The sequence below is a fragment of the Westerdykella ornata genome (genome assembly GCF_010094085.1).
Source record: "Westerdykella ornata strain CBS 379.55 unplaced genomic scaffold EI97scaffold_22, whole genome shotgun sequence".
Classification (NCBI taxonomy): domain Eukaryota; kingdom Fungi; phylum Ascomycota; class Dothideomycetes; order Pleosporales; family Sporormiaceae; genus Westerdykella; species Westerdykella ornata.
In genome coordinates, this window is record NW_022986872.1 from 122,427 (window position 1) to 150,063 (window position 27,637).

Here is a 27,637-nt window from a genome sequence, read left to right on the forward strand (position 1 = left end):
TAACCCTAACCCTAACCCTAACCCTAACCCTAACCCTAACCCTAACCCTAACCCTAACCCTAACCCTAACCCTAACCCTAACCCTAACCCTAACCTCTGCTACCTCTCCTGCTACTTAATCGCCTTTACCTGCTGCTATCTTGTGCCCTTCTCCCGCTGCTCCTACTCTGTTATCTACTACTGTCTTTCTACTCTTAAATCTGCTATATCTCCTTTATTTCCGCCGCTTCTCCTGCTGATATCTCTCCTGCACCCTTACCTACTGTTGCTCCTGCTGCTTCTACTACTACTCTTCTACTATCCTATTGCACTCTATCCTGCTCTGCTCCCCCTCTGTCGCCTATTGCTGTCCTTCTACTCTGTTACCTACTCCCTCCCCTACTGCTCTTACCCCCTCATCTGCTACTATTTCCTCTCTGCCGTCGCCTGCTGTTTGTCTGCTTCTGCCTGCTTTGTTAACTGCTGCATGTACTACTATCTCCTGCCTCTCTCCCGCTGTTGCCTCTCCTGCTGCCTACGCTACTGCTATCTCTTGCCCTTACTATTAAACTCGCTCTTGCTCTACCCCTTATCTTACTCTCTATTATTTTGCTTACACTCTCTCTTATACTCTCCTTGACTCTTCTGCCTAATACGCTTGCTTACTCCTGTCCTTAACTCCCTTGCCTTCTGCCCTTGCTATACTACCCTCTTCTGCTACTATCTCTCCTACGTAGTCTTTCTCTACTCTTCTCTTAACTGCTACTTCTGCCTTTTTCTCTTCTGTGCCTCCTGCCCTATTGTCTGCCGTGTTAATTTATTAGCTCTCTTTTATTTCTCTCTGCTGCCTACTCTACTGTTTCTACTCTATTCTTCCTTGTTATCTCTCTACTCTCTCTTGTCTCCTTTACTGCCCCTGCTTCGTTGTCTGCCGCAACTACGTTTATCTCTCTCCTGCTACCCCCTCTCCTGATCCTACGGTTGCCTGTCCCTCTCTCTCTTCTCTCTCTCTGCTGCCTCTTCCGCTACCGTTACTCCTCCGCTGTCCCCTTACCCTCTCTCCCCCTTTCCCTTTTCACAACTAATTTACACTCTCTCTTGCGCTGTCCCTTACTTGTGCCCTGCAACTGCTGCTGCCCTTCTATTGCTTTCTCTGCTGCTATTCTCGCTCACTCCCCTGCCGCCTCTGCTATCCTCTTGCTGCTCCTGCTGCTCTTATTGCTCTATCTCTCGCTTGCCTAACCCCTGCTGTCCTGTTGCACCCTCTTCTTACTCTACCTTTACCTCCTCCTTTACCCTTCGACCCCTCCTGCCTTCGCTCCGCTACGTTATCCCCCTCTTTCCTCTCCTGCACTTTTGCCTGCTGTTTCTCTACTCTTTTATTCACTGCTGCTCTGCTTACCTATTCTATCGTTATTCTGCTACGATTATCCTTTCCTCTCCTGCCTCTCCTCCTACTGTTCTATTGCACTCTCTCCTCTCACTCCTGCTCTATTACCTTCTGCTCTGCTAAATTACGTGCTACTCTCTTGTGCCCTGCTCTTGCTACATCTACTGCTTTCTCTACTGCCTCCTCTACTGTCACTGTCTTCCTGCTCTCTACTATGTGCTCTGTACCCTTTAATTCACCGCTTCTCCTGCTGCGCTCTCTGCTGCACCATCGCCTGCCCTGCTTCTACCGTCCCTACTATTGTTCCTAAATAATCTAACGTTTTTTCTATTTGCTATATCCCCTATATACTCTCTCTTACTTGTCTGTCTACTTCTTGCTTGCGTAAATCAAATATATACGCTAATCCTTCGCTGCTCTTTACCCTCTTTCTTCTTCTTCTATCTTCCCTGCTGTCTTATTGCCCTCTCTCTACCTGCTCCTACACCGTCGCCTTACGCTGTTCCTTATTTTTTCCTGCACTGGCTACTCTCTCTTCTGCTCTATTATTACCTGCTACTCTCTCTCCTGCTACTATACTCTTCTCCTACTTCTACTTCGTCGCCTACTGCGTTTACTCTACTCTCTCTCCCCTACTATCTCATGCGCTCTCCCTTACGTACCTCCTTACTTCCCCTCTATTTTGCGCTGCTTCTCTTGCTTCCCTGTTTCTCTTGCTACATGCTCTATTTCTTCTTTATTTTATCTGCCTACATGATACAGCCCCTTTCTTCTCCTGCTACGGTCCTAGTAAACCTTCTTCTACTAGTCCGCTGCTCTTATACATCGTTGCTAGCTGCTCTTATGCTGACTGCTCTTACGACTGCTAAGCACACCTCTAGTAATTCAAATTCAGCTACTCTATCTGCATGCTCCCCTTCTCTTTCTCTTATTTGAGCCACGCCTGCAGTACTCGAATAACTACTACCATCGCGTTGCTAACATATTCTCCCCACACCCGAACTGTATGCCTTTTGCCTAGCCAAAGTGCATACTCCTGCCAGTCTTCACCAAGCTCTCCACGATATCCCCATGCTCGGATTATGTCAACCCCTTCCTCTCTGCAGCTGCTCTTGCCACAGGTATTACTACATTCGGCCATTGACATCGGTTGCTAATTGCCTCGCTCATCGCACAGTACTTCTGACTGACCCAGCACCGCCGGCAGCTGTGACTGCCACCTCCATCACGTATCCCCCATCGAAACGCATCGAGCTCGAGTCCTGTTACGCCCACGTATACCCTGCATTGCATCGTCCTGTGCTCCTGCCACCTGCCGGTCCCTGTCTCCTCCAATACCCAGCACACCACACATCCCTCACGGAGCTCGTCCATCATCTCCTGCACCTGCTGCCACTCCCAGCTTGTCTCCACCTGTGAGTCCTGCCACTCGTGAACCCCCTCGCTGTGCCGGTCACACTCAGCCGACTCGATATCGTTGCATTCTACCCACTTGCCATCCAAGTAGCTGCTCATTAGCCCTCGCCGGCACCCGCTCCCGATAAGAAACATGCCCATTGCCTGCACGTCCAAGTCCTCACTCTTCTGCTCCATCGTATGCTCTACCTCGCCCTGCTCAACAAGAATGATGGAGTCCACTCGCTCACCAGCTCGCCCTCCATGCCCGCTCTCCTGCACGTAGTCGATCATGCTCCACGGCATCCCTATATGCAGTATAGAAACCACGCCGAGGAAATCCACGCCTATCCCTAACGCTGATGTAGCTATGATCTATCCTCAAGCTTCAGCCACTGCTCGAGCTGCTCACCACGGTCTGGGTCCCCAGCATGATAGTATCCGCACCCAAGTGCCTCCGCTACATCCTCACACTGCTGCTTGCTGCGGCAGTACACGACCCCCTTTTCTCTTCGATCGGCCAGCCGTTGCTGCTGCCACCGGCATATCGCCAGTGTCATCTCCTGAGCCTTGCCACGCTCGCACCACGACACAAAGTAGCGCATATTCGGCCGCACTGTGCTCGCCCGGATATACGTCACACACTGAATCAGCATGCTCGACGCCAGCTCACCCTCCCATGCTGGCGGAAGCGTCGCCGTGAGTAGTACGAGCGGGCACGGCAGCAGCCGCAGATTCTTCAGCAGTGCCAGCTTCAGCTGCCAGTCGCTCGATGTGAAGATAAGATGACACTCATCCACGACCACCCACCGCAGCAGCCCCTTGCCACTTAGCATGTTTGCATACCCAAGAAAGTTCCCTTTGCTAATAGTGTCGCCTGCTATGTCGGCACTAATGACTACAACAGCTGCTGGGTTGCTCTCCCCATGCTTCCACTCCATGCAGCGGATGCCGCACTTCTATATACGGCCTACCAAGTCCTGAATCAGTGCTCGATATAGCACAACGACTACCGTCACCCCACTGCCGTCCATGCAAGCCGGCACTGTAAACAGCAAGCTCTTGCCGCTGTCTGTTGGAAGCACTACAACAAGCGGCGTCTGCCCATCGAGCACCATGTACAGTGCCTGCTCCTACTCTACTGACCGGAAGCTGACCTCCTCTTGCCCAAGCATCTGCTGCATCGCCTTGTGGATCGCTTCCTCTCTCCCAGTACTGCCATGATGGACCCAGCCCTCTCTCCGCTGTACGCTGAGCCTGAGTCCTCTGTCTCCCTCCTCCTCCTCGTCACGGCTATGCTTTTGCCCACTCGTTCTCCTGCTCCAGCTACTGCTATCTCTCCATCCCTCGCCCACTCCCTCACTCCTATCGAGTCCTAAGAAGCGGTGCCACAGTGTACTGAGCGGCCGGAATGCCTCGATCGATCGCACACTGAGATGCTTCACGATATCGATCGGCACACTGTAGTTTCCAATCCCCATTCTCGTTGTCCGCACACTCTGCAGCTCCAATGCACTTTCTCTCTCTTCGTCCACCTCAGCCTCCTCGATCTCCCCTACCTCATCTTGATATCCTTTGCTGAATGGCTCATCTACTACTACCCGCCTGATTCCAACCGCCACATGTCAGTAGTCCAGTGTATGCAGCTCCACCCCTAGCCTCTTGCCCGTCTCCCGCCAGAGTGTCTGCGTCAGTCAGTCCATCCCCTACGGGCTCTGCTCATCCACCCATACATAGTCGCTGAAGCTGCCGCCGAGCATCTGCACCGTGAGATACTCTTGAAATGGCCGCAAGTATGCCAGGTATATCACCATGACCTGCCCTAGCCGTGCCGGCAGAAACGTGGCACTACCTTTGGCTTGTCCCACTGTGACTACGACTTGTGATAGCGCACCACTGTCATTACCTGCCCGTCCATGATGAAGATGTTGCGGTCCTGCAGCAGCCCGTTCTGATACCGCATGGTTGTAATCTCCGACCCTCTACCTGGCTGCCCCGACGTCATGTGCACACAAACAAGCAGCAGCATCAAGAAGCAGTCTGCTCTTTGCGGCAAGCAGCTGGAAGCAGCCTCTCTGCACTCAGCACTCGTATGCAGTACACGACACCAGCGAGCATATACGAGTAGTTCTTCGCTATACGCAAGCGAGTCATCTCTGCATCGATGCCGAGCATAGCAAGAAAGTGAACCAGCCCACTGCTGAATGGGTTGTCACCAGTGGAAGCAAAGATGAAGGAGGTAAGCATATCGAGCAGCACTTTGAGCTGAGCCTCATGCCGCTCGGCATGATTGTCTGTATCTAACATCTCCCACAGCACTACCGCTAGCACCCGCTGCCTGGGAGTCCAGCAAAACAGCTTACGCACATCCTTCAGCCAGTCCTTCTCTTTCCCGCTGCTGTTGCTGTTGCTGCCTCTATTGTGGCTGTTTCCTATCCTGTCAGACTCAGAACGGTCACTGTCTGAGTTGTCTTCTTCACTGTCACTGTCCTGCATTGCTGCTCTTGCTTTGTCATCAGCAATGATGTGCAGAAGATAGCAGACGAACTTGACCATGTAGCCAGCATAGCGAGCCTGACTCTCCGGGTTCTGTAGTCGAGCCATCAGCTGCATGTTGACCTCCTCCTGCCTGGTGCTGCGCAGCCACCACCTCGTCTCCTGCCCCAGCATCGACAGCCCCTGAACGCTCCTCTCCACGAGCAGCTCGACGAGCTCTATGGCCCGCTGCAGCCTCACCTCCTCCCGATCGGGCAGCCGGATCTGATGGGCTAGATGGGCTAGATTCCGGTTCGCAAGATGCTCTAGCCAGCCCGTCCGCTTGAACCAGCCTGTCTTGTCCATCTTCACTACCTACGCCTCGAGCACCTGAGCCTTCTCTTCCTACCTGCGCTTCATCACCTCCTACTCAGCTAGCCGCTCTCGGACGATGTCTGCTGCCTCTCGGGGGGCAGACGGCATGCTGCTGCCCTCCCCTGCATCTATAAGAAAGTACCGCTATAGCCTGCCAGTACGGAAGAAGGTCTGCACTTATGGTATAGCCTAGCAGTATCACCTTTCCATGCTTGCCCATGCTCCTTCCTGCAGTGCTTCTACAGCATATTCTTGCTCACAGTAATGAATTGGGAGCAGCAGTCACCATTGTACATGCACTGTAATGCATCAAGCGGCTCTCCTAGCTCTCGAATCGGCGGCCCTAACGGCGGTGGCAGCTCGACCTGCTGCAGCGCGGCTATCTGCCAGCGGCGGCAGTACACTACGATGGCTGCACGCTCTGTGCTGGTGACCGCCGCGTGCTGCTCCTGCAGATGTACATCGATATTCTGTATGCCTGTTTCGTGCTCTTTGCAAACAAGCACATGGTATCTCCTAAGATAGCAGAAGCACTCTTGCATATTGCTCATCGTGATCGCACCCAACCTATGGTGTGGTGCTTGGTTAGCCAGCAGTCGTGCATCCCAGCTGAACTCCATCCCCTCTATTATTCCCCTCCCTAAGGTGAAGCGTTTATGATCTCTGGAACAGTGGGAGATATTGTTACGGATATAGATTCCCAGACCAGGGTCAGGAGGCAAAGGTTGATGAAGTACCAATAGAAGTGGTACAAGACTACGCCGATGCGGCAGGACTATGCCGCAAGGCACGTGACCAGGGCACGATCACTGAGGGCTGAGTGATCGGAGTGATCACGAAGTATATAATTATAGTCGATGAGCTCCTACAGCTCATCGTGTTCAATTCAAATCAAGTACTTCCTAGTACACTTGGTTTTCAAATACCCGTTACCCCTGGTGTCACCCCCGTTACCCCCGGTATCACCTCCGTTACCCCGGTGTCACCCCCATTATCCCCGGTGTCATCCCTATGCAAGGAACCCTATCATTCATCTCCGAGGACCAACTAAGATTCCTAGAGGACATACCATTATCCGTGGGACCTTTACAGATATATAGCAGCGCTGATAGAAAGACTAGGACTGCGTAGTAAGTTGGGATTAAGGGTCACGCCCCTTAGTAGCCAAGTGGTCATGCTATGCCCATTTTAGGACGGATTGGGCCCGATCCATGCCGAGGTACCAACCCTGATGCGATACCGGATCGGGCGAGGGATCGGGCCCGATCTGTGGGCTCCTCTCGGGTAGGACGGCTCACCAGTGAGGTACATTACTATTATTAAACAAGTATGTTGCTTAAAAAATTAAGTTAAAGTAATATTTTTAAGTCTAAACTTTTTACTAAGTCCTATATATATATAACTTTTAAAAAGTAACTTTAATCTACTATATACTTTACTTATATAGTAAAGAAAATAAAATTCTACTTAAACTCTATATTTTTAATTACTTAAGCTAAAAGCCTAAGCTATTATAAAGTGATAGCTTATTTATTTCTAATAGCTTATATACTATAATATTCTATATACTATCTACTAAGTAATAAATATATATATCTATTATAAGTAGGCTATTATTAATTTAATAGCCTGCTAATAGATTACTAATAACTTATCCTAGCATCTACTACGTGCTTTAAGGTACTTTCTAGCAGACGTAAAACAGGGCGTATGCGCGTCGCATCGCGTCGCGTCGCTTAACAACTTGTTCTCCTCGCGTGCATTCAGCGCACAATTAACCTCTAGCCTTGCACGGTTTTAACATTCTACACAGCAGGCCTTCTCGTCAAGCCTTCTATCTCGGTCCTCGCTCTTGCTTGCTTACCTTTTCACTAGGCGATGCCTGGCCCACTGAACTAGAGTCCCCGATCGCACGATATCCAGCGCTAATCCACTCTTTCCTATAGATCTTCGCGACTAAAAGAGCGGAGCATCCCCTAACGTACTTCCTAATGGAGCCGCACCCTTCCATACCAGGCCGCGTGTCTGACCTTCCCTTCCTTTCTCGAGGCATTTCTAGCATGGTCTTCGAAGTCTCGGAGTCAGCCGTCATCAAGGCACCTTGCGGCACCGATGAAAGCCGACGCGATCTTGCCATCGAATGCACTATCTACGAACGCCTAGGTTCACATCCGTACATTGCCAAAGTCCTCTACAAACACAAAGGCATGATTGTCCTCGAACGCCTCCAGTACCCACTCCGCAAGCGGCTCTGGGACCTCCGTGCTGCCCAACAGCTGCCCCCGACCCAAGATGTACTGCGCTGGGCTTCTCAGATTGCGGAGGCCCTGCAACATGTCCACTCATGTGGTGTGTTCCAGGTCGACATAGGCCCGCACAACATGTTGCTGGACTGGGCTGAGGATGTGAAGTTGTCTGACTTCGCTGGTGCATCGGTTGACGGCTCCGCACCATACGTGTTACCCAGCCCTCACTCAGAGCATCCAAAGATGCGAGCCACACAACCTTCGATACAGTCGGAGGTGTTTGCGCTTGGCTCTGCACTATACGAGATGGAGACAACGCAGCAGCCATATCACGACAAGGAAGATGAAGAGATCGAAGAGCTATTTGGTGCAGGAGAGTTCCCGGATACAAGCGCGCTGATCCTGGGTGAGGTTATTCAGAAGTGCTGGAGAATGGAATATAGGGACGCCGGTGAGGCGGCGCATGACGTCAAATGCATTCGGAAGCAGTTCAATGACAGGCGTGCAAATACGCTGGAAGAAAAGAGCGGTCAACCCTGGTGGATGGAGTAAGTGACCTAGCCGGTGGCCTCTGATTCTGCGGCTAATAAGTATTGCAGCTATATTATTGTATCTACTAGCATCGTCTTTCTCGTTGCTCTATTTACCTATCGGAAACATCGCCATTAATCCTTGAATGAGTTGGTATCACCGCCCCGTTTCTACACCATCAGTCCCCCGAACACTCTCCCGAACAATCTCACGATAAAGCGTTTTCTTTCAAGTCACCTTCACTCCCCCTTGCGCCCTCGGTAGTGATTCAGCTCGCCAATATTCCGGCTTTATCATCGCAAATTCACCCTTCAACGTATGTCTAAATTAAGGTAGGAGCTCGGTCTAGTACTGCTAAGATTAGATCAGGGCTCGCCTACCTCGATACGAGTCTTTGTAGGATCGGCGCATGTTGGACATGGCCCAGTCACCCTTGAGGAACCGAATTGGACGTCTTGCGATGGGGTTGCATATTCATCGGAGCAGTGACGATAAGTGCTGATGTTCCGGGGTTGCCTACACAACTTGTAGGCGCGATGGATTACCCCATGTTTAGGCCTTACGCCACACTGGCTGTAAATGAATGGCATATCAGCGTAGACGCACATGCTAGTGGTGGTTTATGTTGGTGTCGGGCGGGGCGGAAAGGCTAGGGTAAGTGAAGACTCACGCCGTGGGAATGGATGGGAGCCGAGGAGACATGTCTCCAGCCTTTAATAGACCCCCTCTTTTGCTTTATGAATATCGCCGACTAAATTGCGCGGCTGCCTAATACGCCATGTCTCCGTCCCTTTGCCTGAGCAGAGATTGGTCCTACCGTTATACTCCAAAATGCCTGGCTTCACCGGAAGGCTCTGATTGCTGGTGCGGGTTCTCGGGCCGGTCCCTTATTCTGTGCCACGCTGTCTTGCATGACTGTCAACTACGCTGAGGCAAGCGGACATTGTACGTCTACCCATATACCTTAGATTCTCTGGGAAGTCTGTCTGAAATGCGTTATCATCTTTCAACTTCATTCTACAGGCGGACAGCTGCGAGAATTCATTCTGTTGTCAGTGCTTAACACGGAGAACCTATACACAATGTACGAGCACCACGCCCAATCTATTGAGAATATTAAGAATCATCTCTGGGCCGACCCTTCCGTCCTCGCACTTCTCCTTAGTGGTTCTATAGCCCATGGCTTCGAAAATGCTGAATCCGATGTTGACATACTCATCGTCCTCTCCGACGAAGACTACGCGAACCTGCTCTCCAACGGGCGACGCCTCACGTTCAAAAATTTCGACTTGTGCACTTACGAGGGAGGGTTTTTTGACGGAAAGTATATCTCCATTGACTTCATCCGCCGCGTCGCTGCACGCGGCAGCGAGCCTGCGCGGTTCGGATTCGAAGGGGCGAAGGTTCTCTTCAGCCGCGTGGAGGGGCTTGAACAGCTACTGAAAGAGGTCGTGACGTACCCCGTTGCGGAAAAAAGAGACCGAATTGTCAGGTTTCGAGCGCAGCTGGAAGGGTGGCATTGGTACTGTTCAGAGGCGAAGAGAAGAGACAATCCCTATTTGTTATCTACTGCTGTGAGCAAGTTGGTTCTGTTTGGCACGAGACTCGTCCTCGCACACAACGAGATGTTGTATCCGTTCCATAAATGGATGCTGAAAGTGCTGGAGCAAGCACCAGACAAGCCCGATGGAATGCTAGAATGCATAGATCAACTGTGCAGGAATCCGACGGCGGAGAGAGTAGAGACATTTTATGAAATGGTGAAGAACTTTCGGGACTGGGAAGAGAGCCCGAACGGGTGGGGTTCGCAATATATGTTGGATGTCGAGTTAAACTGGATGGATGGAACCACTCCGGTCGATGATCTATAGCTCTTCTCGGACATTCTGTGGGCGTGGTTGCAAACGGAAGGCCCGATGCAAGACCGACGGCGGGTGGAGATCGTACGGTTAGCACTGCCATTATCAGTGGCGGAGGACTTCATCAAGGCTCACGCTGTATGACTAGTGAGGGAACACGAAATGGTACAGTCGTGTGGGAGTGTGAGTTCGGGGTTTGTGATTTGAATACCGGAACGCGTGTCTTCTTCGCATGAGTAGGTATACAACAGTAGAGGCAATCGCATGACCCAAGGCCGCAGTCGTTCCTGGTGGCGCATGTAAAAGTGGAAGCGGTGAGAGGGAAAGCGCAACCTAACGGAGAGTCCACTCAACAATAACATCCATCTTCCGAACGAGTAACGCGTCGAAACTGGCACTGCGCAGCATCACGGTCAACGCAACAGCATCATCATAGATGTGTCGGGCGCGCCGATCCGATCTCACGAGGACATGTGATCCGATCCAAACTCTCATACCTCAAGTAAACCCGCACAAACGTTGCCTTGCGCTTCCATATCCACCTTCACTCACCTACTTTCACCGACGCCAAGGTCACCGAAGTCGTCTCCGCATTCCATATGCCTATATATTGGTCCGCACCGTGCCCTGCTCGACTCAAGCGCTTTGCTACACCATCTTTCCTCTTCGACCGTGTTCGACCGCCTGGGACAAACCGTGGGACGCTCCACACGTCTCATCCTCGCCACAAACAACTCCACGATGCCGCACGCAACGAAAACAACTATCGGGCCGCCTGACGCCTCGCTCCTCTTCTCCGGCAAGGAATTGCAGCGGTACTTCATCTGGCACCGAGAGGCGTACCCTTTCCCATTTGCCCATCAGAATCGAGGGCGACTCCCCACAGCGACCCAGTACCATGACTTCCAGCAGTGGCAACGGAAGCGGAGAGAGCAGGAGCTAGGTTTGCGCGATGTGTCTACCATGTACTCGGATCTGGAGAAACGCATCACCTGCCGACTGTCCCATCCTCGAGAAGCTCCTCTGCCGCGTCACCGCGTCGCCCGCTTGTGCAAACATGTGCTCCATCCCATTACGTCACAATCCAAGATCAAGAGGATCGAGCGGTGTCCGTCTTGCCTCGTCGATATCCACCTGGCTTATATGGCCGTCTTGACGAACACCAGGGAAGAATTGAAGGAAATCGCAGAGTGGGACGAGTCTTGGTCGGAAAAGTATGCGCAGTCATGTGATGCTTGGAATGCCGGGAAGCTCGCCGCGATAAACATGATCTATAAACTCGAAGAGGACGCCAGGCTGGAGAGCCATTGGCGCGACACGCATCCCACGGACGACGTTTTTGACGCCATGAGTGCCGCAGCGGCAGTGGACAAGTACTGGTCAAGTTTCGGAATGGCAGACGTACTGTATGTCAGGCGCGCGAGGGCGCCTGTCCGGTTCGTCGACAGGGACAAAGTTCAACGCGGGTCGGACCCAGCAATACTTCCACAGGCACTCCCCACGGTACGAGCCGGGAGAATATGCGCTTCCTATATCCGACAGGGACTGTGATACATCCAGTAATGATGAGGAGGAGGAAGCGCATGGCAGAAAGGGGAATTTAGCTGAGGGCGAAGATGTGGACGAGTATAAGAAAGCTGATGTGATGAAAGATGATGAAATGGACAAGTATAATACAGACGCCGAGATAGAGGATCGCGAAAGGGATGACACAGACGACAACAGAGCGGATGACAGCGAGAGTGATGATTTGGATACCGGCGATAACACCGATGTTGAATGTAATGAAACGGACGATTATTGTGACCAGGGGGACAGAACATCAGTACGAAGATGATAGCTTCATAGTTTTTGGGCATTGAGACTAGCGGAAAGTACCATTCTCCCGAGTCTCCAGGTAGTCAGCCGTTCAGCCGAGTCAACCATTCAAGATTTCTGTTTTTCCTTTCCATCCTCTACAGTCGGTGCCTGTGGGACATCTACCCCTCTGACTGCCCACTTCATCCCGATATATGCATCGCTCAGGACTGTGACGTCTAATTTTTTGCCTTGCACTTCCGGCGGAATCCTCATGTTGGCAGTGGCAGAGAGTTTGGAATTCGGCTGCGAGGCGGCACTCCTCTCCGAACCTGTGTTCCAACTCACGCGCTTGAGTGCAACTAGCTCGTCGGTGCCAGAGTAGCTTAGAATGACAAAGTAGCCCTCCGACTGCGGCTTTGGGTGCCGTGGAGCATAGATGCGCACGCCTTCTTGCCCGCTTCTCGCTGGATTGATCCGACGCAGGTTGACCTGGATAGACGCGGCGGTCACACTTCCCACTTCAACCTTGAGAACGGGTAATCTAGAAACCGCTTCATGGAACCGTTTCATTACCGCACCAGGAACTCCAGCAAGTCGTCCGGCTTTTTCGACCACCCCGGAAGGGGCTGTTGTGGCTTCCACGAGATTGGTCGGGTAAGCTTTCGGGTGCTCCAGACGTTTCTTCTCCTGATCCACGTCCACTCCCGGGAAGATGGACAGAGGGCCATCAGTAGGCCACCGAGCAGACTTGATAGCTTGCAAGAGGGTGATCAAAGCCTCTACACTTGAAAGATACCCCATTTCCGTCAAAACATCGATAGCGGCCTGTACGATACGGATACTTTGGTCGAGAACGCTCGTCAAATCACCAACATAGTCTGATATTGGCAAATCGATGCGCGAGAAGTAGGCTTGGAGGAGGAGAAAAGACTTTACGTGAGGATCCCACATAGGAAGGCCGAAACTGTCGGCTTTCAAGGGAAGCGCATTTGAGAGTTCTGCATTGATCAGGTCTTCATTGTGCCGGACTGGGAGCTCATCGTATTCCGTGGCTTGAGAGATCCACGTTAGGGCATCGGAAAACGAGGCCGCTCGCTTGGCGTGCTTGACCAAATGCCTTATAGTTTTGTGTGAAAGGTAGTAATAACTCATGATCTTTCCGAGTGCTGTAGAACCAATCTCGTCCCCCTCCATTGATATGCATGACGATTCAGCGAGTTCCTTCAGCGATGTTTCGACTAGCTTCACCATGTAGTCATCGGCCATAGTTTGGGCGGCAACGGTGTTGTGTTCCTCAGCAGAGATTTCGAGTCCATAGAAGGATGGATTTTTGTGAAGGCGCCTGAAGAAGAATGTCCAAGTCAAGTAGTCAAGAGCATCTTGTTTCGTTGCAATCGTGCCAGCCGCGATTTCAGCACCAAGATGATCGTCCAAAACCTGATGAAGCGAAGACTCGACAGGAAACCCCGTGTGGAGAAAGTGCTTATAGAATTCTTTCTTTGCATCCTGCGTGAAAATGCGTGCAATGCCGGAGGAGTCGAACTGCGGGCGTCCAGCGCGACCAAGCATCTGAAGGACATCTGTCAAATCCATATCCTTGTAACCCTCTGTTTTTGCGTCGAAGAATTGGGTGCCTTTAACGACTACTAAATGAGCTGGAAGGTTGACGCCCCAGGCAAGTGTACTTGTGGCTACAAGGATCTGAATCTTATTGTTCGCAAACAGCTCTTCGGATAAGGACCGGTCGGACTCCACAAGACCAGCATGATGGAGGCCTATACCGAAGCTGAGCGCCTCTCGCAACGCCTCGTCCTTTACCCGGGCGAGATTCAGCGCGAGATCATCCTCGGACATATGTAGGAACCGTCGCGGGTTATCTTCCATGCCGCAGAAATTGATGAGATCCCGCGCTGTGAGACGAGTTTGTCGGCGTGAGGCGACAAATACAATGACTGGCTTATCTGGAGAATGCGCCTTGATGGCCAAAAACGTCGGCCTGTTCATCGACTGCATGAGAGCACAAAAGCCACGCTGCTCCGGGAAACCATCGATGAATATCTCAAGAGGGACTGGCCGAACGGAGTGGCGGAAATTAAACAGGCCCTCCTTCACCCCCAGCCAGTTTCCAAGATCGGTGGCATTGGCACACGCTGTGGACATGCCCAAGAGTCGTACGGATCCTTTGCTTTGGGAAGCGATATAGTTCATTCTGGACACGATGATTTCGAGAATTGGCCCACGATCACCACCAAGCAAATGGATCTCGTCGATAATGACCAGGCTGACCTGTCTGACATAACCGCGGGTTTGCCAGCTGCGGCTTATCCCGTCCCACTTTTCCGGGGTGGTGATGATGATATCAGCATCTCGTATAGTCCGAGTGTCCGGTGTATTGTCGCCAGTCAACTCGACGAGTTTCAGTCCCATCGGACCGGCAAGTCTTTTCCCCCAATCTTGCACTCGCTCGCGGACAAGGGCCTTCATCGGGGCGATATATACGACTTTCGATCCGGGCCTCTCTCTAAATGCCCACCACATCGCAAGCTCGGCAGCCACTGTCTTGCCGCTACCGGTGGGAGATCCCAGTAGTACGTTTGCGGGGGTATGATAGAGGCAGTGGAAGATCTGCGTTTGCATGGGGTTGAAGTATTGAAAACGCTGGCCGTACAGCTCTTCCAAGAGTGGGTTTTTCAAGGCCGTGATGGGTAAAGGTTGGAGATTGAGAAGATCCGTGTAGACGCTTTCTGTATCCGGTCGGATTAAGTGTTGGAACGAAATGGGGTGCACTGTCTCCGCCCCCAACCAGCGGTCCGAAAGAGCTCTCACGTAAATTTGCGAAGGTAGAGGGTCCGAGAGCGGAATCGTGAAGTTCAGCTCATGGTCATCGTAGAGTTTCTTCCGGGAAAGGATAAAGAACTCGTAATGATAGATCTCAGACGTCTCGGAGTTCTCCACCCAGACCCAGAAGGACTCTGAAGTCCCATGATGACGATCATTCCACTTGAAGTCTGGGGTGAGCCAAAGCCGGATACGGAGTACGTCACGGTTCAGGGGCGCTATCTCAGATTCAATGCTCAGGGTAGGGAAGTTATCCAGAATCTTTGATATGACCATGCCCATCTTCTGGTTATGCACAAGCTGCCCAATCTCAGCGGGTTCCATGTCGCGCAGGGCGGGAATGGAAGTGACTGCGTACTTCTCGTCCAAGTGACGCAAGACCGGTTGAGGAAGGTCGAACTGATGGAGGGGGTGTTCATAGGCCCACACCTGGCGCTCGATGGACAGGCAGAGGCTGAGCAGGACTTGACACTGGTATCCCCAGCGCCGATTGAGTGCTATCATGAAGAGCGCACGCGCGATACGCTGAGCATTTTGCGTGATGTAATTGGTGTCAGAGACTAGCGTGAAGTCTTCCAGTCGCGCACGAGATATATGGGCCTGCAACAGGACGTTGGTCTTGCCGTGGGGTGTTCCCACGCCGCCTTTGACCTCGGCCACTACATATCCTTCCTCTTGAAGTGCTGACAGCTCTTTTTCCTCCGTATCACGCGCTTGTATCTGATCGAACTCGCCGCTCATACTGACTATGGCCAGAGCATCAGCGTCGGAGGTCTGAGGAGTCATCATTGTATTGAAAATCTCGATACTTGTTTGCTGGACGTAGAATTGACTGGCGATGCGACCAACATCCTTTGAACGCAGATCCTCTGTCGTCTCGTTGAAAATGATCATCTGACTCTTCTGGAGCACTCTTGCCGCGTCAACGATGAGCTTCCTCCGCCGCTGAACAAGCTGGGGGTCGTTGCTGATCTCCGCCCACTCGATGCCGTAGTTCATAGGGCTTCGCTGCATACGAACAAAGAGATAGGAGTAGCCCAGCCATTGTACGGCCTCTTGTACAGTGGTCACAGTGCCGAGTGCTATCTCTGCATTGAGATTGTCGACAAGCTTGGCTGAGAATCGCGATTCGATGGGTTGCTGCTCCGTAACGGCCCTCAGATAGTGATCCAGTCGGTCGTGTGTGGTACAGATAAAACCGATGCCGGTATCTTGAAACTGCGGACGACCTGCTCGACCAAAGATCTGCAATACATCGAGAATCCCAAGATCGGTGAACTTTCCCTCTTGCGCACTGTAGACTTGAGTGCCCTTGATGATGACCGCGGCGGCCGGCAAATTGACACCCCAAGCTAGTGTTGCAGTACAGCACAGGACCTTGATGACGCCTTCGGCGAAAAGTCGCTCAATGAGATTTCGATCAGACCGAGGCATGCCCGCATGGTGGGTACCCATTCCTTTCGGCAGCAGCTCGCGCAATTCTCTTCCTCTGGACTGCTTCATGTCACGTACGGCCATGTCATAGCGCGGGTGGCCAGTCGGGTCAAACAGCTCGGTGCATTGATTTTCCATCGCCTTCTCATATAGCGTTCTGGCTGACTTGACAGTATCTTTTCGGGAATGGACGAACACCATGACCTGGTGGCCAAGCCTAAGCATGTCTGCCACTTTGTCGAACGCAGTGTTCTCCAGATTCTCCCTCGATTTTGCGGTACCGGGCTTCCCCTTGACTCCAATGAAATGCTGTTCGAGAGGCACGGGGCGGAAGGACGCGTCGAAGTAGAAGAGGCCAGCCATTCTGTTCACTCTGAGAAAGTCGGCGACATCGACATAGTTGGGAAGGGTGGCAGACAGTCCAACGATCCGAATCAGTGACTGCGTACTCTCAACCTGCCGCTGCGTTCTTGCCACCAAGCTCTCCAGTACCGCACCACGCTCATCGTGCAACATGTGCACCTCGTCTATGATCAGCAAGCGGACCTTCTGCACCAACCCGGTATCTCCGGTACTCTTTCTGGTCACCACATCCCACTTCTCAGGCGTCGTTACGATGATCTGGGTTTCCATTATTTCTCTTTTGGTCAAATGCATATCCCCCGTCAGTTCACGGGCTTTGATACCGAGCCACGCAAGCCGCTTGCCCAGTTTCTCAGTCACTTCGGCGGCGAGCGCCTTCATGGGTGCAACGTAAATGATCTTGAAATCCTCGGAGAGGACGGTGAAGTCGGTAGCTTCCGGGTTCTCTATGGGATTTGGAATGGTGTATTTTGCTACGGTATTCAAGATTGTGAGCATGGCTGCATCCGTCTTGCCTGCACCGGTGGGGGCGCATATGAGCATATTCTCACTTGTGGAATACGCAACCGGGTAGACCAGACTCTGCATGCGATTCAGGGATTTGTATCCCTTGAATGTTCGCTGGCAAAGGCCATCCAAGTCTGCTATTTCAACCAACTTTTGACCAGCGGCAATGGTGCCCACAGGCGTGGCCGGTATCGTGTATTCCTCGTATATGTTGTCGTCATAATGCTGGTGGTTGTGTGGTAGGACATATTTCTTGCCATACGCAGAGAGTTTGTTCCCCGCTTCATGGGTTCGATAGACGTGCGGGTACTGTGGGCCTTTTCTATCGAGAGCCGGCGCAAGCACCGCATGCTTGTGGGCATAGTCCTGCCGGCGAAGCGCCTCCTCCCTCTCCTCCTTTGTTTGAAGGTGTCCCCTCACCGCCGGTTTCAATGCTTGCGCTCGTGGGGCCGTCACTAGCTCCGCCCGATGAGAGATCAGCTCTGCTACCAAGTCGAGTTCTCCATATCCTACGATGTCTGCTAATAACATCTGCAGTTCCTCGTCGTTGCTGTCGCTCGCCAGTATGGACAGAAGCTGCTCCTCCAGAACACTGGCATCCAGCCCCTCCCCTCTAGAGGTCACCTCGATGCATTGTTGTGCCAACCACCGCTCGCCGTACACCGACTTGCTCATCTGTGGCTGAAACTCGGCATCCAAGTAGCCGCTGCTGTACTCATCCTCAGGTTCATTGCTGACGAGGTCCCAGATGTCGTCGCCACTGCTAATCCCCGAGAGGTCATCGCTGTCCAGATTCAGGTCGTCGCCGTAGGCTGCACGCTGCGAGGGTTCGGACGGAAGACCCAGCTCTGCAATGGCTTTCCGCATTGCCTCGAGCTGCTCCACCCAAGCCGCCTGGGCATTCTGCAGAGTAGAAGGCATGGCGCGGGACGGCTCTTGCGGTGGGAGATGTGCGATGGGAGTTCCCCCCTAAAGGTGCTCTGCAATTGCACGAAGATGTTATCGACAACCAGAAGCACAGAAGCAGCCCTCGGTCCTCTGAAAAATGCTGCCAGGGCGTTGGCGGGGAGGATGCTGAGTGTTCGGCGGAACGCCCCTTCCGGCCCCCGCGTTTTGGTGCTTACTTAATGCTCCCTGCTTTGGTTGGACCGAGATTTGGACGACATTTGTTGGCATCCCTACCGCCACGCCGCCGCAGAGGCCATACACACGCCTGGAAATCCCGTTTCTTCTCTCAGTACTACCCGACTTCCTTTGTCCTTAACTCGACGCGGCCATGAAGGTGTTCTATATGGGGGTAAGCCACCTCTTGAAGCTTGAGAACCGGCAACGCTGACTTGTGACCATGTATAGATATTCCGCTATCAGAGCGACAAACCGCTCGAGTTGTGCCATGAAACGGATCTTACTCACATCAGATTTTACAAAGACAAAGTCGCCGCTCTTGTACGCTTTACTCGTCTTCCATGCCGCCATTGCCGTCGCGATGTGCCTCTCCTTACACTTCTGCGAGGAGTGACCTGAATACCGTCTGGATGCTGATGCATTATAGCTTACGGTCGCAGCACTGGAGGCGGCCAAACGAACGGAAGTCGGTGCCCAACTAAAAATTAAGGAGGAAGGTATGCAGCCATGAGGCCGGGTTCACCGATTCCCATCTATCATCTGCCAAGCTGATATGTGTCGTTGATTAGGCCGCGTCATACATGTCCGTGGGTATGAATCGAACATTTGCGGTGTTCTTATATCGGACGAAGAATATCCTCTCCGCATCGCTCAAACACTTCTGGGCCGAATATGCTCCGCTTTCGCGACGAGATATCCCGCTTCGGCTATTTCCGATGCACAGCAGCCGAACTCAATGCCTCTCCCCGAGTTGAAAGACTACATTGTAAAAGCTCAAGATCCCAGCAAAGCGGACCCGATCTTTCAATTGGAACAGACACTGGACGAGACCAAAGTCATCCTATACAACACCTTTGATAGTCTGCTCGAGCGCGGGGAGAAGCTTGACAGCTTGATTGCGAAGAGTGACATGCTGAGTGCACAGAGCAAGATGTTTTATACCCAGGTGCGTGGCCACACCTTCCTTTTGTAGCTCGCTTGCTAACCGTTGCAAACAAAGGCAAAGAAGCAAAACTCCTGCTGCGTGGTTATGTGATTTCATTCAATCTCGCCGGTCGTTCTTTGCGTACATGACGCAGTTCATTTCTTTTGATTACGTTGCGCATTGTTTGCATGCCCTCATATGTTGCCCTTCTCTACTGTCTACATTCGCCTTTGAGTATCCAATCATTGTTCGCTCTCTACCTACTTCACTGCGCATATACTCTCCATGTTACATGGAGTGCTACCCTGTGACCACTGACTTTCTATCTCTCCAATAGCTGCGCTGTCTCAACCAAGCCTTATTACTTTGATTTCTGCAAAGAAGACCATAAAACACCGATCCCATGATAAAGACCACATTACACCACGCTAGACGCAACCAGAAGCGCCCCAATCCTACAAAGGTCAAGCTTCACTAAGTATTCACCGATCATATCTTGTTATCGAGCACGCTTGGTGAGAGAGCCGGCGATGAGAATGGGGGATTTTGCTGTCGGTCCCCGAGCTAACCCATCCACGACAACACGCTAGGCCGTCTGTTCTAGTAAAGCGTTGTTCGGGTTTTCGGTGGTCAAGAGTGTCCGGTGTGTAAGAGACCGACTTTTCGCGCCTTTGGATTTGATGTTACCGTTTGAAGCATTGGGTGCGGATTGTTGCCTGCGTCGTCAGACCCTAGAATCCTGATTCCTTCGGCAGATTATGTTTCTTCCCAGAGTTGTTCCGCTTCCGACCATACAGCGACATGTCGTTGCGTTCTGAATAGGCCAACACGCGCTTTGCAGTACCTGCCCATAAGGTCCTCGTACTAGTCCTCGGCACACGGTCTATCCATGCGGAAAATCTCCGACGAGCCACCGTAATACTTCCTTCTTTTGACAAGATTGAAAAAGTTCCTATGCGCCCGAATCAAGCACTCCGGACATCTCGGGACTCGCTGCGGTGGTGGTTTGCCTTGCCGGTATCTTGTCATCGGGAGCGGCGATGCATGCGTGTACCACGGCAGAATGGAGTATATGGTCGTATACGGTACCCGTTCGCCATCTCTCTTCCTTTGAAAAGCTCTGTCCTGCATCAGGAGCTGTCGAATCAATCTGAGCAAACAAGTTTGCTTTACTTCTCCTCGAGTATTGTGTTGCGAACGGTCCTGCTGGTCCCACCAACCAAGGAAACGTGTTATTGTTAGATGTTGGGATTTCTCACATCCAAAGGTATTGGAACCGTCCGACTGCCGAATCAACCATTGCCCGTATGTATGCAAGGGTACCAATCAAATAGGAACGATGCGGATTGCGGCTTCATTTTGCTGATGTTCGAAGACAAGAGACATGTGGCAAACGTGCCTTCTATCGACAGAGAGGGAAACCTGGATGACTGGTTCGAAGATACGGTTTGCGAGGGGCGGAACGTACGCCAATATACTATCCATCCGGGAATTTTGATTTTACTGCCCATTCCGGAATTCCGTTAGAGCAGGATCTAATACCTCGCTGGCAGTCCGAACACCGTCTCGGCCCGAAAATGACCGGTTTACCAAGAGACACGCGAAAGAGCTTGACTTTCGAATATGCTTTCACCGTGGTATGTTAGGGAGGAAGTCCTGCGCTCCTCACTCGTTATAGTCAACCGTCTTCTGAATCCATTCGAACTGCGCAAGGGAAGGAGAAGCTAGCCACAGTGTGGTCATTTCCCGGCTATATGGGGTGTTTCGCATCGAAACGAACCATGGGACCGCTTCCAGGATGACACATGTCGATGTGTCTCTATTGGGGTGCGCATGACGTCTGGAAGTCAAGATCATCGCCAATAACCGCCTCTGATGCTCCAGATATCAAAGAGGCTGCCTGCAAGGAAGCAGAGCTATCATGTGCCAATTCTGTGGATGATATGACTCTTTTTAAGCGAGATAGCTCTTTGAAGGCTTCTTGAGTATCTTGGCTCTCTTCGCCCCAAGTCTTTTGCGCGCTTCTGCATGCGGGTTCCAAGAAGGAGAGGGCCTCGTCGTAGCGTCCTTGTTTACGTAGCGATGAGCCAAGCAGAAGTGAGGGCATAATGGCTTCACTTGATTCTGCTCCGTTTGTTTTGAGACTTTCCTCCAGAACAGTGCGGGCAAGCGCCTCTGTTTCTTCCAGTTTATTCTGCTTCAGGAAGGCGTAGATAAGTCTGACCATGGCATCTCTCTTGTCCTCTTCTTTTCGATCCGTCCAATGCGTCAGAACACGCGTGCACAGTATCTCTACTTCTGCCCACTTTGCCTGGCTAAGAGACACAGCACAGAGCCTTTCAACACTGGCCAATGTTTTTTGGTGGCTGTCTCCGAGGTGACGCTCCTTGTGAGAAATGACGTCGCGGTACAGTGATTCCGCCTTCTTGTCATGTCCTTTCCAGTGAAGCAAGCCCGCAACCAGCTCTACCTCCTCGCACCAAATCCAGTCATACGCATCGCCAATTAGCTTTCTTCGTTCGTCATGGTCACGAAAGGATATTTCCAAGGCCTCTTCGTATCTACCTTGGAAGACCAAATCGACCCTCCTCGCTCGCAGGGCAAATCGGGTCTCGTCGTGTCCCATACCGTATTTTCGTTGCCTTATCTCCATTGTCCGTCTAAAGAGAATGTCCCAATCTTCATATTTTCCTTGTTTTCCAAGAATTACTCCCAGCCTGTCCATACAGGCGAGTGTGTCCAGATGAGTAGGGCCCAATGTCTTTATCTTTGCTTGCAAAACCATCCCGTACACCTTTTCCGCCTCAGCGGGTCTTCCATTTCGAACATAAAAGTCCGCCAGCGTCGTTGCTGCTTTCAGTGTTTGATGGTGCCTTCGTCCGTACGCAGTTGCAAGCAGGCCTACGGCGCCTTTGAAATACTGTTCTTCTTTTTCCTTCGAAAAAAGCCATCCGTCTTGATCGACGATTTTGTAGAGGAGCAAGGCAGAGAGCCCTAATGTCTCCTTGTCTGACGGATTCCACGCCAATGCAGTATAAGCATGGAGCACTAATTCGGCAGGTCTTTCTAGAAGATCCTCATCGTATTTGTCGTTCAATACTTCGAGATGTCTGTGAATCCACTTGTCAAGTGTTCCATGGAGCTGGAGCCATCTCCGGGTAGAAGCTTGGATGAGTTTGTGCATGGAAAAGTGGTGTCCGTCTATTGCGGTCTTGATCAACGAGAAGCTGTGCAAGACTCTCCAATCTCCTTCAAAATCATCCTTTATGGGTGTTTCGCTGCTGTCCTTGCATCTCTGTTTCAGGCTTGTGAGATTATACCATCTCTTGCGATTTTCTTTTGATAGCTGGGCATACTGTCCGACGAGCAGATATTCAGGGATGCTGTGCAGGCGAATAAGACTCATGAGCGATAAAAGTCGGGCAGCCGAGGGTCTGTGCTCGCGGATGTGGTCGAAGGATACCTGCCAGGTGCGTACGATTGAGTTCGACCGTCCTTCTTGAATCTCCCTACGAGCATCATAAACATCTTCTTCTAATAGATACAGTCGTTCATCATCACCTTTGTCGAGCTCTTCAATGTACCTGGCTACACTCCATTGGGGTCGCCTCTCATTAATGAAAGCGGCGGCGTTTGAGATGGCCAGTGGCATTCGGCCCACAGCGTCCACCAGCTGTTTGGCTTCCGCATCATCTGGGGATTCCACCAGTTTCCGTTTCAACAAGGCCAGAGCGTCTTCTTCGTCCATCTCTTCGACCTCGATAACGTTGTGGTACTCCCCCAGGACAATCCGAGTGGCGGCTTGCTTGTTACGAGAAGTGACAATGTATCTACCATTAGGTGATTGTGGAAGCAGCGCTAAGAGGTCCTGTCCCGGGGATTTGCGTAACGCACAGCTTTTCTCCTTTGAGTCGGTGGGCGCGTCATCGTTCGGTAGCAAGGCGTTCAGGTCGTCAGCATTATCCAAGATGATCAACCACTTGTTTTTCTCTTCCATAAGCCATCGCTTAACGGTATGCATTCTTTCAGGGTCATGCGGATTGTACGCATAAATGTGGGCCTTGTCAGCTATATCCTCAAAGCCTTTCTCGAATGTTGCCGCACTGTCTGCATTGATCCAGAACACCCACGTGTCAGGTGAGCTTTTTCGGATCTTATGGGCGTAGTCGATTGCAAGCTGCGATTTACTTGTCTCCTAGTCAGTTTCAGTTTGGCTTTGACAAGACGTCGAAACTTACCCTACACCACCAGGCCCTACCAGTGCTACTCGCGCTGCAGGCTCCTCACATTTTGCAGAAAGCTGGATGGTCAGAAATTTACGATCCACAAAATGAATGTCTTCTCTGTAGGGAACCGTCGAGCGTGGTACAGGAGGAGGCTGGGCTGCGAAGCATCATCGTCAGCAAAGGTACCATCCCAAAGGTAGTCCCCATCATGGTTTTCCCATCATCTAAATAACAGAATAGAATGGAACCGAGATCCTTGCGCTTGCGACTTGGGAAATCGGGGTTTCGGTTTTCTTGCTTCTTCTTGTGCGGACATGAAGGTATAGAACGCGCGAAACCAGCGTAACTCTCGTTCGTGCAAGATAGCGCAGCTGGATTAATGGGATGTGCGTTGATGAACTTACCTGCTAGCTTGACAAGGTTTGCAGTTGAGTGGTAATGAGAAAGAACGTTGACATATCTCTGTATCTGGTCGTCTAATTTTTCCACTTTGGTGTCATATCGCACACTTCCTACTGCTTTCCACTTGCGTGTAAACTTCGAAGCCCCCGCCGGTGGAATAACTTTGTCGATAATGTCGTTTAGTTGGCTCATCTGACCTTCGCATCCGCGTATAGCCTGGCGCAATGCGGTTGTGGACTGTTCGTCCATAGCCCCAGCGTCCATTGCCATCTTGGTGTTCTGGAGGGCTTTCACAAGGACGGGCATTCGATTGTGCAGACCTTCAAGAACCGACGGTAAGCCCTTGATGGACGACGCACATTCTTCCAGGCGTTCATAAATGTCCGTGGCAAACGTAAGAAGTTGGATAATGTTCGCAAGTAGACCTACGGCCTCAGCCATCTCAATACAATGACTGCGATACAACGTTCTTGCTTTGCTGGTGGAGCCGCAAAGTTGAGCTGAAAGGGACGTGAGATTCCAGCGAGGTCCACGGCGATCATACAGCGCGGCACAGCAGGTTCTGGGAATATGTGAGTGGCTGAATATTCTACCCTGGTACGCTGGCGCTTACAGCTCGCAATGAATTGGTCGAGGCGTTGCTTAGCAGTACACGAATATGCGTGTAGCCCACCAACAAGCTTCCTCAACCTTATGACCGAAGAGTTGTCACGAAACGCCTCTCAAGGACTGTGGAAGATTGCAACACTTATAGCCGGAGTCACAAGACCTTGTTAACAGGAAGAGGGAAGATTGGAGCGGACAGTGTTGATCGATTATCTATTGAAGAATGACGCTACCTATACCTTTTTATTGATGTGCCAGAGACATATCATCTATGTTGCACTACTCAAGCTCGGAGTTTAACAAGCTGTTGCTGCTCGCTTGTTTCAACGAACCTTGCCCATGTGTTAGCTTTGCCGTTGGGCCGGGCAGGTCGCTACCTGGTTTCATAGTGAATTTCGAGTTGAGACGGGAATGTATTGTTTCTTACATGTCTCTCCCGCTATTTCTGCCTCAGGTAGCGGTCAGACGTACTCGATTTCCACTGCTTCTCTTCTCGAACGAGCGTATCGAATGTGAATGCTGATTTGGGAAGATGTTCGCGTCTGACAAAAGGGAGCTGCATGTATAAGAAAGTCTACCGTCGCAAGGTAACCGCACGATTTCTCATGAAAAATGGCCAGATTGTCGGGGAGATGCGCCACGAACGAAGTGGGTTGTCATTGGCTAGCCGTGCACAACCCGACTTAGTGGGTTCGAGAAGCGAAAGGAGAGTAGAGGGCTGTTTACTAACGGTTACTATCAAGTCAAGAGGCTATGGTGACATCACAAGTTCGTTCGGTGACTATCTGAAGATACTATATTATTTTCGCAGTGGGAATCGTTTTCGCCGAAGCGTTTCAAAGTCTAATCAAGAACTAGAAAGAAGTGCGTGTGATAGATGCTAGAACTTGAGGGAGATAAAATCTAACCATGATGCTTATGCCACCAAGGAACCCAATCGCTTGACAAAGTACAGGAAGACGAAAACTCTACAACGCATGTTTGTACCACCCGAAACCCCCTTAGCCTATGCCGCAAAAATACCCTATTGCTCGATGATAAGAAGAGGGAAAAACCCTGGGGATCCACAATGCACATGTGCGCCAGCGCGGAACTCTCTTACCAGCGTAGATCACGACCTCAGGCCTTGACCGTAAGAGAGGACCCTTTGAAGCACACCCTCGCTGCCGTCAGGAACACCGCCGAACCAACCAGCAGACTTCCGCCAAAGGCCCAGACGCTCGCGAAGCCGCTCTTGTCCAGGATGGCGCCACCAATCGGCGTTCCGATCAAAATGCCAACCGAAACACATGCAAAGCTCTGACCCAGCCTTGTACCAATCTTGGACCGAGCATCCTGGCTAAGATGCATGATGGTAGTCGGGGGTAGGGAGACGAACGTTCCACTGAAGAAGCCGTAGAATGCAATGACGACGATGAGCGCGGCGCTGCTCTTTGCAACAATGAAGCAGTAGCAGAGAACGGCCGAGATGATAGTACAAGGGATGACAACATTGAAAGGGCCCAGCTTGTCGGCGACGTAGTTTGGTATAATGCGACCGAATACAGAGGTGCTGTTCATGATGGCTAGGAGGTAGAAAGCAAGATTCTCGTCCGTGATGCCCTTTTGAATGGCGTAAACTTGAGAGTAAAAGAAGGGCATGTATAGACCGATGAAGCCAATGAAGAAGCCGAAGACGTCAAGCGAGTAGGCAGGGATGAGGAATGCGCGGAGATCAAGAAGGGAACGCGATTTTGCGGGAAGAACCCGTACGCGCATAACCATGATTGGGACGAGCTGAGTCGCGAGAATCAGAAAGCCGATGGTGCGAACCGTCCAAGGAAACTCGATCCGTGGGAGAAGCTTGTGGAAGACGATAGGGTAGATGACGCCGCCTTAAGATGTCAGTCGGCATCGATATGGAGACACGACGATGGAGAACTCACCCAAAGAGCTGCCGCTGGCGGCTATGCCGACGGCAGTGGCAATCTTGGTTGTGAAATATGTGTTGAGAATTGCGACGCTCGGAACGAACAGAGCACCACAGCCGATGCCGATTGACAATGCCTGGGCAAGCAGAACCTGCCAGTAGCTTTTACACAGGCTCAGCATCATCTGCCCAAACACTACCAACACCGAGCCGCTGATGAGGAGAGCACGGAAATATCCGGCGTCGTAGATGGGCCCTGTAAGCGCTCCGACCATCATGAGCAGGAATGCTTGAATGCTGCCGATCCATGATATGGAAGACGGTGACGAATCTTTGAGGAGCGAGGTTTCGTAATAGGCTTGGTAGGATCCAAATGTATTGATGATACCCCTAGGGTCAAGTCAGTATGGGCCCACACCCTCCTCCTTGCATGCTTCAACGTAGGTTGGGGGAAGCGAAGGAACTGGGAAATCCATCGTATACATACCATGAATTGAAGAAGAGAAAGAAAGCCCCCAGTACCTGCAGCCATGCCCGAAGTCCCCCGTTCGGTATACTCGACACATTGTTCACACTGGGTTGCTTGCTGGCCACCCGTTCGAAATCTGTTTGCTCCTGCCCGTCGTCCGACTCTTCTGCGTCTTCTTTCCTATCCATCGACCCACGTTGACTCTTGTTAATCTCTTCCCTCTCAGACTGGCTCAGCGAAGAGGCTCCAGGTAATGATAATGAAGCAATTTCCCGCGTCTTCTCGTTTAAATATGTCGACGTCGGGACACCAACGGTTGCGGTCGTGGAGACACCAGTCGGCTCCCCTGCCTGCTCCATGTCCCGTCGCCTTCAATATGCAGCTATCGTACAGCCTAGGTACGGGGTTGGTAGCTGGGCACTTTTTTGTGGTTATGGGAAAGGGGGAGACGCGACACAGGGCGAACAAGAGAAGGCTATTACCAGTATATATAAGAGAGCAAGGGCGGTGACGCCGTGCAGTCGGTCTTTGTTGTCCGCGGCATCTCGTAATCACTAATCAACCCGTTAGCATCTCTGAATTGGGTATAGTATAGCACACGTACTGTGTATAGGATTACTCAAAGCAGGTAGCGGGGGAGGGGTGAAAAAGGATGGAGCCAATGATGCCGATGATGCCGATAGACGATTCCGCGCCATGGCTTAAAGCCGGTTGGTGGCATTGCGTCAGGACTTTGGCCTTAACCCCGTCTCGGAGACGAGCGACGTTAGGATAAGCTCTTCC

The 27,637-nt window shown here is 51.6% G+C and overlaps 9 protein-coding genes across 9 annotated transcripts; 4 read left to right on the plus strand and 5 right to left on the minus strand.

The window, feature by feature from the left end:
• Positions 1–2,725: 2,725 nt before the first annotated feature.
• Positions 2,726–3,139, minus strand: EI97DRAFT_345540 (uncharacterized protein; the record flags this gene model as incomplete). The annotated part of the gene is made up of 1 exon (XM_033794777.1): positions 2,726–3,139. A coding segment is annotated over one exon (414 nt), but the record flags the coding sequence as incomplete, so codon positions are not given.
• Positions 3,140–4,792: 1,653 nt separating this feature from the next.
• Positions 4,793–5,260, minus strand: EI97DRAFT_382075 (uncharacterized protein; the record flags this gene model as incomplete). Its single annotated transcript, XM_033795839.1, has 1 exon — positions 4,793–5,260. One exon carries the CDS (start codon positions 5,258–5,260, stop codon positions 4,793–4,795), a length of 468 nt encoding a protein of 155 aa, XP_033651603.1.
• Positions 5,261–7,674: 2,414 nt separating this feature from the next.
• EI97DRAFT_460462 (kinase-like protein) lies at positions 7,675–8,529 on the plus strand (the record flags this gene model as incomplete). Its single annotated transcript, XM_033801114.1, has 2 exons — positions 7,675–8,408; positions 8,460–8,529. The coding sequence occupies 2 exons, from the start codon at positions 7,675–7,677 to the stop codon at positions 8,527–8,529; spliced, it is 804 nt and encodes a 267-aa protein (XP_033651604.1).
• Positions 8,530–9,302: 773 nt separating this feature from the next.
• Positions 9,303–10,262, plus strand: EI97DRAFT_502954 (uncharacterized protein; the record flags this gene model as incomplete). Its single annotated transcript, XM_033802769.1, has 2 exons — positions 9,303–9,336; positions 9,415–10,262. 2 exons carry the CDS (start codon positions 9,303–9,305, stop codon positions 10,260–10,262), a joined length of 882 nt encoding a protein of 293 aa, XP_033651605.1.
• Positions 10,263–10,991: 729 nt separating this feature from the next.
• Positions 10,992–12,087, plus strand: EI97DRAFT_460464 (uncharacterized protein; the record flags this gene model as incomplete). The annotated part of the gene is made up of 2 exons (XM_033801115.1): positions 10,992–11,686; positions 11,742–12,087. The coding sequence occupies 2 exons, from the start codon at positions 10,992–10,994 to the stop codon at positions 12,085–12,087; spliced, it is 1,041 nt and encodes a 346-aa protein (XP_033651606.1).
• Positions 12,088–12,176: 89 nt separating this feature from the next.
• Positions 12,177–18,113, minus strand: EI97DRAFT_382027 (Sec63-domain-containing protein; the record flags this gene model as incomplete). The annotated part of the gene is made up of 1 exon (XM_033795834.1): positions 12,177–18,113. The coding sequence occupies one exon, from the start codon at positions 18,111–18,113 to the stop codon at positions 12,177–12,179; it is 5,937 nt and encodes a 1,978-aa protein (XP_033651607.1).
• Positions 18,114–18,365: 252 nt separating this feature from the next.
• EI97DRAFT_422951 (snare-like protein) lies at positions 18,366–19,353 on the plus strand (the record flags this gene model as incomplete). Its single annotated transcript, XM_033797100.1, has 5 exons — positions 18,366–18,489; positions 18,546–18,638; positions 18,745–18,814; positions 18,887–19,263; positions 19,318–19,353. Exons 1-5 carry the CDS (start codon positions 18,469–18,471, stop codon positions 19,351–19,353), a joined length of 597 nt encoding a protein of 198 aa, XP_033651608.1. The 5' UTR covers positions 18,366–18,468.
• Positions 19,354–20,772: 1,419 nt separating this feature from the next.
• On the minus strand, positions 20,773–24,398 carry EI97DRAFT_135170 (uncharacterized protein). The gene is made up of 3 exons (XM_033793156.1): positions 23,873–24,398; positions 23,481–23,625; positions 20,773–23,429 (listed from the first exon to the last, which is right to left on the minus strand). The coding sequence occupies exons 1-3, from the start codon at positions 24,309–24,311 to the stop codon at positions 21,062–21,064; spliced, it is 2,952 nt and encodes a 983-aa protein (XP_033651609.1). The 5' UTR covers positions 24,312–24,398; the 3' UTR covers positions 20,773–21,061.
• An 888-nt stretch (positions 24,399–25,286) lies between these two features.
• Positions 25,287–27,383, minus strand: EI97DRAFT_435438 (MFS general substrate transporter). The gene is made up of 3 exons (XM_033798864.1): positions 26,873–27,383; positions 26,402–26,775; positions 25,287–26,350 (listed from the first exon to the last, which is right to left on the minus strand). The coding sequence occupies exons 1-3, from the start codon at positions 27,211–27,213 to the stop codon at positions 25,596–25,598; spliced, it is 1,470 nt and encodes a 489-aa protein (XP_033651610.1). The 5' UTR covers positions 27,214–27,383; the 3' UTR covers positions 25,287–25,595.
• Positions 27,384–27,637: the final 254 nt, after the last annotated feature.

Coding starts and splice junctions, on each gene's coding strand:
- EI97DRAFT_435438 (XM_033798864.1), bottom strand. CDS start 27,213: ATGGAGCAGGCAGGGGAGCCGACTGGTGTCTCCACGACCGCAACCGTT. Junction 26,776..26,872: donor TTTCTCTTCTTCAATTCATG/GTATGTATACGA, acceptor ACTTGACCCTAG/GGGTATCATCAATACATTTG. Junction 26,351..26,401: donor CGCCAGCGGCAGCTCTTTGG/GTGAGTTCTCCA, acceptor TGACATCTTAAG/GCGGCGTCATCTACCCTATC.
- EI97DRAFT_135170 (XM_033793156.1), bottom strand. CDS start 24,311: ATGGCTGAGGCCGTAGGTCTACTTGCGAACATTATCCAACTTCTTACG. Junction 23,626..23,872: donor AAACCTTGTCAAGCTAGCAG/GTAAGTTCATCA, acceptor GATGCTTCGCAG/CCCAGCCTCCTCCTGTACCA. Junction 23,430..23,480: donor GTAGGGCCTGGTGGTGTAGG/GTAAGTTTCGAC, acceptor CTAGGAGACAAG/TAAATCGCAGCTTGCAATCG.